At 40.6% G+C, this 12,353-nt stretch overlaps 1 protein-coding gene across 6 annotated transcripts in view; it reads left to right on the forward strand.

Annotated features, from left to right (window-relative positions):
- The window catches only part of ATP10B (ATPase phospholipid transporting 10B (putative)), a 271,561-nt gene that overhangs the window by 140,572 nt on the left and 118,636 nt on the right, over positions 1-12,353 (forward strand). For 4 of the 6 annotated variants that reach the window (XM_031935482.1, XM_031935484.1, XM_031935483.1 and 1 more), the window contains 2 exons: positions 7,462-7,756; positions 9,266-9,460. In XM_031935482.1, the coding sequence (XP_031791342.1) occupies positions 7,482-7,756; positions 9,266-9,460 (470 nt within the window). In that variant the 5' untranslated portion in view covers positions 7,462-7,481. Of the gene's footprint in view, positions 1-6,619; positions 6,803-7,461; positions 7,757-9,265; positions 9,461-10,146; positions 10,704-12,353 lie in introns of those variants that run through there. The other 2 variants (XM_023218870.2, XM_031935486.1) reach the window with 2 other exon arrangements.

Here is a 12,353-nt window from a genome sequence, read left to right on the forward strand (position 1 = left end):
TATGAAAAGGAAGTTGCCCCTGCCTTTAATCCTTACAAAAAAAATAACCTGATGTTAACCAGTTGATTATTTTTCTATTGTTCTGTTTCCTGTTCCTGCCTTACAAGGAAACTAATTTTGAAATGACGAATTCATTTTTGTTTTGTGGTTCTGCTTTCTTCAGCCCTTTCTATAAAGTCAATCTCCTCTGTTCAGCTCATTGGAATGCTGATTATATTTTATGAAATGAAGTGCTGCCCAATTTTAGAACCAAAAATAAAGTTAATTAAGGTCTTTAAACCTGTTGTGATTTTGTCTTTTGACAGTGGCACTTTTCCTGGTTGGTGAATATATATTTAATTCTAAAAGTGTGTGTTTAAAATCTCTCAGCCACCTAATGTAAGCTCAGGCGGAAAGGGATGTATGGGTAGGTTTTACTCACCTGGTATATAATAAACAAGGATTCAATAAGTATTTGTTGATTCAATGAATGACTAGTTGATTTATCCCCTAACAATGAAAATGGAACTTGCTACAGATGGGGTTTATTTGGGCTCATTAAAATGAAACAGAAAGGAACTGGAGTCAATTGGAAATGTGAGCCAGGTAAGGTGGAGAAAGTTTGGGAGAGAGAAACAGAATTCCTCAAAAAACTGAAGTTAGCCCAGCTTATTAGGCTAAAGGTCCCCCATATAGGATTGTCCTTCTATCATCGAGATGACGTTGTGCCCAGAAGAGAATAAGGCTGGTGCTTGAGAGGATTATCACTTCAAGTCGTGATCTGAGTATGAATTAGCAAAATTAGGTAATCCTCAAGTTATTTCTAGTGGGAAGTGCCATTTCAAAAATCTAGAATGAGACAAACGTTTTACAACTTAGGGAGTTCTTCAGGCGTGCCCCACCCTAAACCTTCTGCAAGCAGCAATAAACCACACCTCAGATAATGGGGTTATACAATCCCTCTTTGTTTCCTGTTCCACTCTCAGGAAGAAATACTTTGTTTGGAGGGGAAAGGGGCAGTCGGTCAAAGAGCTGCCTCTGCCCCCAGTCTCTGTCCCTCCAGCCCACCATTACATGCTTCTGCCAGAATGACGCTTGGAATCCACACTCACAATGTGTCATTTCCCTGGCACTCTTCAGACTTTCTCTTGCCCTCACTATAACAGCCTCAGCAGGCCATCTGACCCTGGGCTGTCTCTCCAGCCTCAACTTCTGCCACTCTTTGTCTCCCGTTCCATGTACTCTACACCAGGAGTCCCCAGTCCCTGAGCCATGGACCCATAGCAGTCCATGGCCTGTAAGGAACCAGTCCGCACAGCAGGAGGTAAGTGGCAGGCGAGCTCTGCCTGCTGTCAGATCAGTGGAGACATTAAATTCTCATAGGAACGCAACCCTATCATGAATTGTGCATGCAAGGAATCTAGGTCACGCCCTCGTGAGAATCTAATGAATGTCTGATAATCTGAGGTGGAACAGTTTCATCCCAAAACTATCCCCCAACCACTGTCCATGGAAAAATTGTCTTCCATGAAACCAGTATCTGGTGCCAAAAAGGTTGAAGACCACTGCTCTATGGAACACCTCATGAACTTCCTCCCATTTCTGAAACTCATTCTTCTACCTGGAGCACTCTTCCCCAACCTCCCTACCTAGCTAACTCCTATGTTTCTTCAGGTAACTTTAAATAAATGTTCCTTTTCCCATGAGCCCTTCCCTGACTATACCACTGTGTGTGTGTGTGTGTGTGTGCGCGCGCGCGCACACGTGCGCACATTACACACACACACATATATATACACACACACAAGCATATACATTTTTTCTGACCCTTGGAGACATCTTACCCTTTACCTCTAAATACTCTGGGGTGAATTTCCTAAAAACAAGAGTGTTTTTATATATAACCACCATATAATTATCAAAATCAGGAAATTTGAGATTGTTAAAATGCTATCACCTAACTGTAGTTTACATTCAAATTTCACCCATTGTCCAAGAATGCCCCTTATATCTATTTTATCTTCCTCTACTATAGGATTCAACCCAGAATTATGCATTACATTTAGTTTTTATTTTTATTTTAATCATAAACAGTTATTTTGCCCCTTTTTTGATCATTTACACTTGAAAAACACAGGCCAGTTGTCTTATAGAATAGCCCCCCAATTTGAGGTTTCTTAATGTTTCTACCAGAAATGAAACTCGTGTTCTCAATGCATCATGTCAGGAGGCAAGAGATGTCATTGTATCCCATTATTTGTGATACTATAACCATAATAAGTCTAGCACCCAATATGTGCAGCAAATCAATATGCCAAGATGTCAAGTTGCAGGAGAAAGAGATTTAATTGGAGGGCTGTCAAATAAAGAGATGGGAGGAAACCTCAAGTCCATCTCTGTGAGGAGTTTGGGGCTAAAGTTTATAAGAGTTTTAGAACAGGGAGAAGTGTGAAGATTGTTGATTGGTCAAAGAGTGCAGGGTGAAATCATAGGACAGAGAGATGAAGAAACTGTGTCCTCGTGCTGATTCTGTTCCTATGTGGGGTCCTCAAATGGTTGGCGTCAGTTGTTTCACTGGACTTCAGGATCTGAAAAACATCTTCAGCAATTCTTAAAAGCCTTATGATTCTAACATCAGAAACTCAGTCTTAAAACCCTTATGATTCTAATGTCAGAAATCCTATCTTTAGGAGCAATGGGGAAGCAAATGGTCAGGATCTAGTGACTTTCAGTTACAAGGAAGTAGGTCAAAGTGCAACCTGATTAATGTTTAGATATAACTCTATTTCTGTCCAGAATTCTTGTTAACCCTGTGAGGACAGCTTCAATACTTGCTCTGATCTCTGTTGTAAGGTGGTGTCTGCCACATTTCTCCACTGTGATTCTTTTTATCATTATAATGAATAATATTGGGGGAGGATACTTTGAAACTATATAAATATTTAGTTCCTCATCAAACTTTCATTCACCAATTTGACATTCAAGTTATATCTGCTTTATTTTTAAGGAAGCTCATTTTACATGCTTAAAAAAAATAAAGACTATTCTTATGATAAATGGACTTTTAATCCTACCCCACCGAAAATAACTACATTTCCCACATCAATCCAATCTCTTGATTTAAGAAGATCTTACTACCTAATAGTGAGAGAAGTCTGATATGGCTGGCATTAAGCAAGGCAAGATTTCTCATTTGCATTTTCAATGCCATTCATGATCTTTTCATTTCCTTTTCCTTTTCAGTAAAAAAGAAATCCATGAAAGAGTGTGTGTGTGTGTGTGTGTGTGTGTGTGTGTGTGTGTGTGTGTGTATGTGTGTGTGTGTGTGTTTTGATGGAGTCTCACTCTGTCGCCCAGGCTGGAGTGCAGTGGTGCCATCTCGGCTCACTGCAAGCTCCGCCTTCCAGGTTTACGCCATTCTCCTGCGTCAGCCTCTTGAGTAGTTGGGACTACAGGCGCCCGCCACCACGCCCGGCTAATTTTTTGTATTTTTATTAGAGACGGGGTTTCACGGTGTTAGCCAGGATGGTCTCCCGACCTCGGTATGCGCCCGACTCGGCCTCCCAAAGTTCTGCGATTACAGGTGGGAGCCCCTGTGCCTGGCTGGTGCATTTTTTATAATAACAAAGAAAATACACAATATTATTTCCAGCTTGCTAAATGTCATAATATTGCTTTTGGTCACATTATGATAAGCATCCGTAATTACATTTACCTTTTCATGCTTGCTACAAGGGCTTACTTAGTCTCTGAAGAGCTTCCTGCAGCCTTGGGGTCTGTGGATTGAAAATCAGTTGGATTGATGAAAGCTATGAGGAGAATTATGATGAGGGTCAGATCATATGGGCATGAAGAAAGTAAAATATTACCATTTAAACTAGAAATAAAACTTTTTTTCCTAAGCGATCATATTTACCATGACAGGCTGGGTAATTCATTGTAAGATTAATAGTACTTGACATTCACTCATCCACTTATTCAAAAGAAAATTATCCTATGAGCCTACTACATGAGAAGAACTATTATATACAACTTCTAACTTTATAAAATTTACCTTTGAATAGTATCTATCTGGGTCTTTAAGAAAAATTTGGCCAAAAAGAACCGTGAGAGTTTGCTTGTCGGCTTTATTTAAAAGAGTTCAGAAACTGGAAACTCCTAGGTAAAGCAGCATATTTTTTAATCATCATTATACTTTAAGTTTCGGGATATATGTGCAGAATGTGCAGGTTTGTTACGTAAGTATACCTGTGCCATGGTAGTTTTCTGCACCCATTAACCCGTCATCTATATTAGGTATTTTTCCTAATGCTATCCCTCCCCTAGCTCCCCACCCCACAACAGGCCCCGATGTGTGATGTTCCCCTCCCTGTGTCCATGTGTTCTCATAGTGCAACTCCCACTTATGAGTGAGAAAATGCGGTGTTTGGTTTTCTGTTCCTGTGTTGGTTTGCTGAGAATGATGGTTTCCAGCTTCATCCATGTCCCTTCAAAGGACATGAACTCATCCTTTTTTATGGCTGCATAATATTCCATGCTGTATATGTGCCACATTTTCTTTATCCAGTCTATCATTAATGGGCATTTGGGTTGGTTGCAAGTCTTTGCTATTGTGAACAGTGCTGCATTAAACATACATGTGCATATGTCTTTGTAGTAGAATGATTTATAATCCTTTGGTTATATTCCCAGTAATGGGATTGCTGGGTCAAATGGTTCTTCTGGTTCTAGATCCTTGAGAAATCACCACACTGTCTTCCACAATGGCTGAACTAATTTACACTCCCACCAACAGTGTAAAAGCGTTCCTATTACTCCATATCCTCTCCAGTATCGGTTGTTTCCTGACTTTTTAATGATCGCCATCCTAACTGGTATGAGATGGTATCTCAGTGTGGTTTTGATTTGCATTTCTTTAATGACCAGTGATGATGAGCTTTTTTTTCATATTTTTGTTGGCTGCATAAATGTCATCTTTTGAGAAGTGTCTGTTCATATCCTTCACCCACTTTTTGATGGTGGTCTTGGTTTTTTTCTTGGAAATTTGTTTAAATTCTTTGTAGATTCTGGATATTAGCCCTTTGTCAGATGGATAGATTGCAAAAATTTTCTCCCATTCTGTAGGTTGCCTGTTCACTCTGATGATAGTTTCTTTTGCTGTGCAGAAGCTCTTTAGTTTAATTAGATCCCATTTGTCAATTTTGGCTTTTGTTGCCATTGCTTTTGGTGTTTTAGTCATGAAGTCTTTGCCCATGCCTATGTCCTGAATGGCTTTGCCTAGGTGTTCTTCTGGGGTTTTTATGGTTTTAGGTCTTACCTTTAAATCTTTAATCCATCTTGAGTTAATTTTTGTATAAGGTGTAAGGAAGGGGTCCAGTTTCAGTTTTCTGCATATGGCTAGCCAACTTTCCCAACACCATTTATTAAATAGGGAATCCTTTCCCCATTGCTTGTTTTTGTCAGGTTTGTCAGAGATCAGATGGTTGTAGACATGTGGCATTATTTCTGAGGCCTCTGTTCTGTTCCACTGGTCTATATATCTGTTTTGGTACCAGTACCATGCTATTTTGGTTACTTATAGTATAGTTTGAAGTCAGGTAGCATGATGCCTCCAGCTTTGTTCTTTTTGCTTAGGATTGTCATGGCTATACAGGCCAAGACAATCCTAATTTTTTGGTTCCATATGAAATTTAAAGTAGCTTTTTTTTTTAATTCTGTGAAGAAAGTCAATGGTTGCTTGATGGGTATAGCATTGAGTCTATAAATTACTTTGGGGAGTATGGCCATTTTCACGATATTGATTTTTCCTATCCATGAGCATGGAATGTTTTTCCATTTGTGTATGTCCTCTCTTATTTCCTTGAGCAGTGGTTTGTAGTTCTCCTTGAAGCGGTCCTTCACATCCCTTGTAAGTTGTATTCCTAGGTATTTTATTTTCTTTGTAGCATTTGTGAATGGGAGTTCACTCATGATTTGGATCTATGTTTGTCTATTATTGCTTATAGGAATGCTTGTGATTTTTGCACATTGATTTTGTACCCTGAGACTTTGCTGAAGTTGCTTATCAGGCTTATCAGCATAAGGAGATGTGGGGCTAAGACAATGGGGTTTTCTAAATATACAATCATGTCATCTGCAACCAGGGACAATTTGACTTTATCTCTTCCTATTCGAATACCCTTTATTTCTTTCTCTTGCCTGATTGCCCTGGCCAGAACTTCCAATATTATGTTGAATAGGACTGGTAAGAGAGGGCATCCTTATCTTATGCTGGTTTCCAAAGGGAATGCTTCCAGCTTTTTCCCATTCAGTATGATATTGACTGTGGGTTTGTCATAAATGGCTCTTATTATTTGAGATACTTTCCATCAATACCCAGTTTATTGAGAATTTTTAGCATGAAGGGGTGTTGAATTTTATCAGAGGCCTTTTCTGCATCTATTGAGGTAATCATGTGTTTTTGTAATACTTTCTGTTTATGTGATGAATTACATTTATTGATTTGTGTATGTTGAACCAGCTTTGCATACCAGGGATGAAGCTGACTTGATGGTGGTGGACAAGCTTTTTGATGTGCTATAAAGCAGCATTTCTTTGCCACCTGGGCAGATCATCTGCTTGATGAAGTACTTAGTTTCAGAAACCATCAAATGGAGTGGAGAGAAAGGAAGAGATCCCCTATCCCCACCCCCAGCCATCTAGATTAAGAAAAGCCAGTTGAGTGGACAGTAGCACAGTCCAGGCACCTTATGGACAAATTTCCTAGGAAAGAACCTGTCCCATCTATTCTACTTATCACTCTCCTTTGAGGTTTTGGCCACAGGTGAGTTTCTGCAAAATGTCATCAGTATCAGAAAATGTTAGCGCCAAAGAAAACCTAAAAAATAGGTACCTTTTCCTTTGTCTTAAGATGTGTCCCAATATATTTTTCTGTACTATCCAATTTGCTCCTCAGAAAAATCTTGTGGAAAAACTATAGTTAGAATAGTGTTCCTCATTTCACAGTGAGGAAGCTGGAGATCAGCTGAAGGTGAAGGGACAGTTCCCCACTAGGACTGAACCAGAGCTAAACTTCTGACCTGCAGCATCTTAGCCCAGCAAGCCACACTTTAGCTATCCCTGACAGCCCCAACTAGGCCAACAGCATGTCCCACCCATTTCAATGCTTCCATGGCACGTATCCCACTGTTAGGAGCATGTTATTTATGTGATTATTTGTTTAGCGTGTCACCCTAGAACAGAGGGATTCTAACATCAGAAACTCAGTCTTAAAATCCTTATGATTCTATGTCAGAAATCCTATCTTTAGGAACAGCAGGGAAGCAAATGGTCAGGATCTAGTGACCTTTAGTTACAAAGAAATAGGTGAAAGTGTGAGCTGAGGCTACTTTCAGTGTCTACCCTGCATGGATGGGGCAGAAGTGAACAGGCCACATGCTGCATGTTTCTCCTAAACGTAGTTCCTCCTGTGTCTGTTTTCAGACCTTAGCCTGCTGCTGGAAATGGCCCTCTCAGTGGACTCATCGTGGCATCGGTGGCAGTGGAGAGTCAGAGATGGCTTCCCCGATTGTCCATCAGAAACCACACCACTGCTGTCTCCGGAGAAAGGGAGACAGAGCTACAACTTGACACAGCAGCGGGTCGTGTTCCCCAACAACAGTATATTCCATCAAGATTGGGAAGAGGTCTCCAGGAGATATCCCGGCAACAGAACCTGCACAACCAAATACACCCTCTTCACCTTCCTGCCCCGGAACCTCTTTGAGCAATTTCATAGGTACAGATCCACTTATCTGAACAATACTCTTTTTAGAGAAAGAGTCCCATTCTGTTCCCAAGGCTGGAGTGCAGTGGCGCAATCTCGGCTCACTGCAACCTCCACTTCCTGGGTTCAAGTGAATCTCCCACCTCAGCCTCCCAAATAGCTGGGACTACAGGTGAGCACCACCATGCCCGGCAAATTTTTGTACTTTTATGTAGATATGGGGTTTTGCACATTGCCCAAGCTGGTCTCTAACTCCTGGGCTCCAGGGATTTGCTTGCTTCAACCTCCCAAAGTGCTGGGATTACAGGAGTGAGCCACCACACCCGGCCAAAAATGCATATTTTAAACAAGTATTTACCACTTAGATAAACTCAGAGATACTACCCTCTGGGGGCTGCCTTTCCTTTAATATCCAAATACATTTATCTTAAGAAGTTTTTGTTGTTCATTCTTTAATTCAACAAATATTTGTCAGGTTCTACTCTGTCTCAAGCCTTGAGCTGGGAGCTAGAGATACATAAAAAAATAGACAGGCAGAGAGAAACTGTCCTTATTGAATATATTGCCTAGTAAAAGAGACAGTCATTAGTTTTTTAATTATATAAATTGATGTAAAGTTGTAAGCAGAATAGATACTTCTAAGGAGAGGTATATGGTGCTATTATAGTGAATAATAAGGAAATCTTGGCCTAGTTAAGGAAGTCAGGGAATTGAAGTATAACATGAAAGAGAGACAACATCACCTGAGTGAAAAGGGACAGACAGAAGTCAGCAGAAGACCTGCAGACAGACCTGCACATGCCAAGGCACTGTGGCAAGAGAGAGCAAGATGCACGTGGAAAACTTGAAGACGTCAGCACCTCTTTTGAGATAATGTATGAGATCATTTTAAATTAAAAGTTATGTGCTTATATATAATCCTCAATATTGTAATTCTTATTATAAGTGACCGTTTACTGAGCAACTGCTATGCTCCAGAGCCCTCTACTGTGTATCACGCAAAAATTATTTATCATGTAATATTTATGGGACCCCTTTAAAGTCGATAATACTATCCCCATTTTGTGCAAGAGGAAATAAGCTCGAAAAAATCACACAACTAGTAAATAACAGGAACAGAATTTAAAACTAGATGGTTTTCCATTCCTGAGAATAATCATCTCCAGTCTCATCCATCAGAATGACAAAACAAACTTTGGGGACTTAGGGGGAAAGGGTGAGGAGGGGAGAGGAATAAAAGACTACAAATTAGGTGCAGTGTATACTGCTCGGGTGATGGGTGCACCAAAATCTCACAAATCACCACTAAAGAACTTACTCATGTAACCAAACACCACCCCAATAATCTATGGAAATAATAAGTAAATCTAGATGGGTTTGGCTTCAAAGCCATTACCATGTTGGAGGTGACACTGAAGGAGAATGTTTAGTTGATCAAGGCCAAACAGTAGGGAAGAAATGGAGGAGAAAGTACATTTTTCTTCTCCATAGTGTTTACTCACACTTCGCTTGCCCCTCCAGATGGGCTAACCTCTATTTCCTGTTCCTGGTGATTTTGAACTGGATGCCTTCCATGGAAGTCTTCCACAGAGAAATCACCATGTTACCACTGGCCATTGTCCTGTTCGTCATCATGATCAAAGATGGCATGGAAGACTTCAAGAGACACCGCTTTGATAAAGCAATAAACTGCTCCAACATTCGAATTTATGAAAGGTAAGAGAAACCATCCCTGTGTTCTTTCTTGCAAATGGGTTATGCAAACTCATCAGCATAGCCTCAGGATGAGTCTCTTTTCTTCCATTTTATTTTTCTAAATTATTTAACTCACTGATTCTCAAGTGGGGGTGATTTTGACCCCTAGAGAGCATTTAGTAATGTCTGAAGACACTTTTGGTTGTCATACTGGGAGTGGGGGGTACTACTGACATCTAGTGTGTAAAATCCGGGGGTGCTGCTAAATATCCTATGATACACAGAATAGCCCTGGGGAAGAATTATTATCCTGTCAAAATGTCAATAGTGCTGAGGCTGAGAAAACTTGTTTAATTTGTATAAGCACTTACATTATTAAGCACACCGATGCAGTATTATTAAAGGTGAGTTGAAAGCTTAAGAATTAAACTCTAGGATGGCTGGATTATCTTGGGAGACTAAATTCAGGAGAAACTCTTTGGAGGATGTCAAGCAGTGTCTCCCAAACCAAGAAAATGTCTGCCATTTTAAAGCCTCAGTTGCTTGGGTTGAAATTCTTGCCTTTAGAACCTGGTAGGTTTTAGGACCCAGAGTTGGTACACCTGTTCTTGGCTGCCCAGGGTGGAAAAGGAAGACACCTGTGGATGACGTCTACATTCCAACAGGTGGAGTCTCAAACAAGTAGAAGGAAGTGGCTTGGTGGATACACACCTGTTCTCTGCAGGCTCTTTCCTCCTCATGTTTCTCCCCTGGGGTTCGCAGCCTGGCTTTTCGTTTTTAGTATCCTTCTGAAAGAAGAGAGAAAAATTTTCAACAGAGAAGGCAAGCAAAAGATGAAAATTAAATTATGAAAATTAAAAAGGCAACATTGAGCAGAGATGAAAAAGGAAGGGAGGAAACGGTGGAAAAGAAAAGAGGACAAGAAACGAGTGGTGGTCTCTAACCTGCCCTTTGAAGGATGGTCTCACAAAGAGAACCCCAACAGACATCATCGTGGGAATCAAATCAAGACCAGCAAGTACACCGTGTTGTCCTTCGTCCCCAAGAACATTTTTGAGCAGCTACACCGGTTTGCCAATCTCTATTTTGTGGGCATTGCGATTCTGAATTTTTTCCCCGTGGTCAATGCTTTCCAGCCTGAGATTAACATGATACCAGTCTGTGTGATCCTGGCAGTCACTGCCATCAAGGACGCTTGGGAAGACCTCCGGAGGTACAAATCGGATAAAGTCATCAATAACCAAGAGTGCCTCATCTACAGCAGGTAAAGCATAAAACTCCGGGGAAGTCTTGGGCCCAACCTGATCTTTTTGTGGCTGCTACCACTGCAGTTACTGTTTGTAGAAGAGATGGAGTAGGGAAATATCATTATTTTGTTTCAGGGAAGCTGTTCAGTTCTCTACAGTGAGGATTATAGTCTACAATCCAAAACAAAAGGAGGATTGAGTCAGTCTTTTAAAACTAGGAGGTCTTCATTATGTAGCATTTTCTTCGCTGTTTCAAATGTGTCTAACATTTAAGAGTTTTGCATGTATTATTTTCTCTTCTTAACCCAGTGTGTGGCCGTGAGCACATTTAAAGCTGGTTGAGGACACTGGGAGGGAAGAGGCATCACTGGTTTTCAGGGGAGCGATGGAGTATTGTGTTAGGAGAACCAGAATAGGAGACACATTGCCTGGGTTGAACAGCCTCCAGTACTTACTAACTGCCTGACTTTAGACAAGCAATATAACCTTCTCGGAAATTCATTTTGTAATTCATAAAATTTGAACCGTTCCTGAGGTGGTTGTGAGAGTTGCAGGAGATAATTATTAGAAAATGCTTAACACTATATCTGATATACAACAAATGCTCAGTAAATGCAAGCTGAAATTGCATTATTTTTAGAATGTAAAACTCAATATTTCCTTCATCACTGTTTTTGAGAGTTATCTTTGATGTTGTCTCAACCAAAGCAAAGACTGCACACCACCTGTCCTGAAGCTGAGAAACCTTGTTTTAACTTGTGTAAGTGCTCATATTATTAAGCACACAGATGCAATATTAATTATTTAGAGTGAGTTGAAATCTGAAGAAATAAACTCTAGGATGACGATTATCTGATGTCATTAGACATTTATTTTATGTCATTTTATACATGTCATTGTTCTACAAAGGTTCCATTGAGCAAATGACTAAATTAGGTTGTCAGGATAGGACATGCTTTCACTTGGCAAGGAAAGAAGACAGAGTAAGAGTGTGTCTCAACTTTGTGACAACCCACGTAGTCCTAAAAGAAGCAAGGGAGTTGAGTCTGGGCTCACAGAGAGACTAGGGGTACAAAGCACCTTCAGAGCTAGCAGCTGGCAGCCTAAGATGATCGAGTCTCTAGCAAGTAGGAGCTTGACTTCTTGCTGAACAAGGAAAACATCCATGTCTCACAAGCAGTACCTTAGGCAGTCTCATTCAGTCTTGCTCTTCACCCCAGTTCAGCAGACATTCCGCATTGGCTCTGGTCCTTGTTAGAATGAAAAAGGCTTGCTTCAAGGTATGCACTCCAGCCATTTAGGCACTGCTTACTTCTAAGGAGGGGTTCTCTTCTCCAGGGGACTGAAAGGTAGCCAGCTTGGAGCTGGCTGCTGAGAGGGTTTATGAGCCAAACTCCACTTGGAAAATGGTAGCCAGGGGAAACCTCCAAGATGAGTATCTAATACAATGACTTTAGATGATATTTACCAATATCATCAAAGAATCCCCCGCAAGAAACTCCATGTTCATCCCTCAGCAGCAAATGAGCTTCTCGTCTCTTTGCTTGGAGGGACACAGTTGCACGTTTACAAAAATTTATCTGAAGGGTAATTTTTTCCCCAGCTAGATCTAATTGTCTTGAATATTGTGAGCACACTGGACAGCCAGAGTTAAGATTTAGTCGTTC

This window comes from Piliocolobus tephrosceles, chromosome 4, assembly GCF_002776525.5.
Source record: "Piliocolobus tephrosceles isolate RC106 chromosome 4, ASM277652v3, whole genome shotgun sequence".
NCBI lineage: Eukaryota > Metazoa > Chordata > Mammalia > Primates > Cercopithecidae > Piliocolobus > Piliocolobus tephrosceles.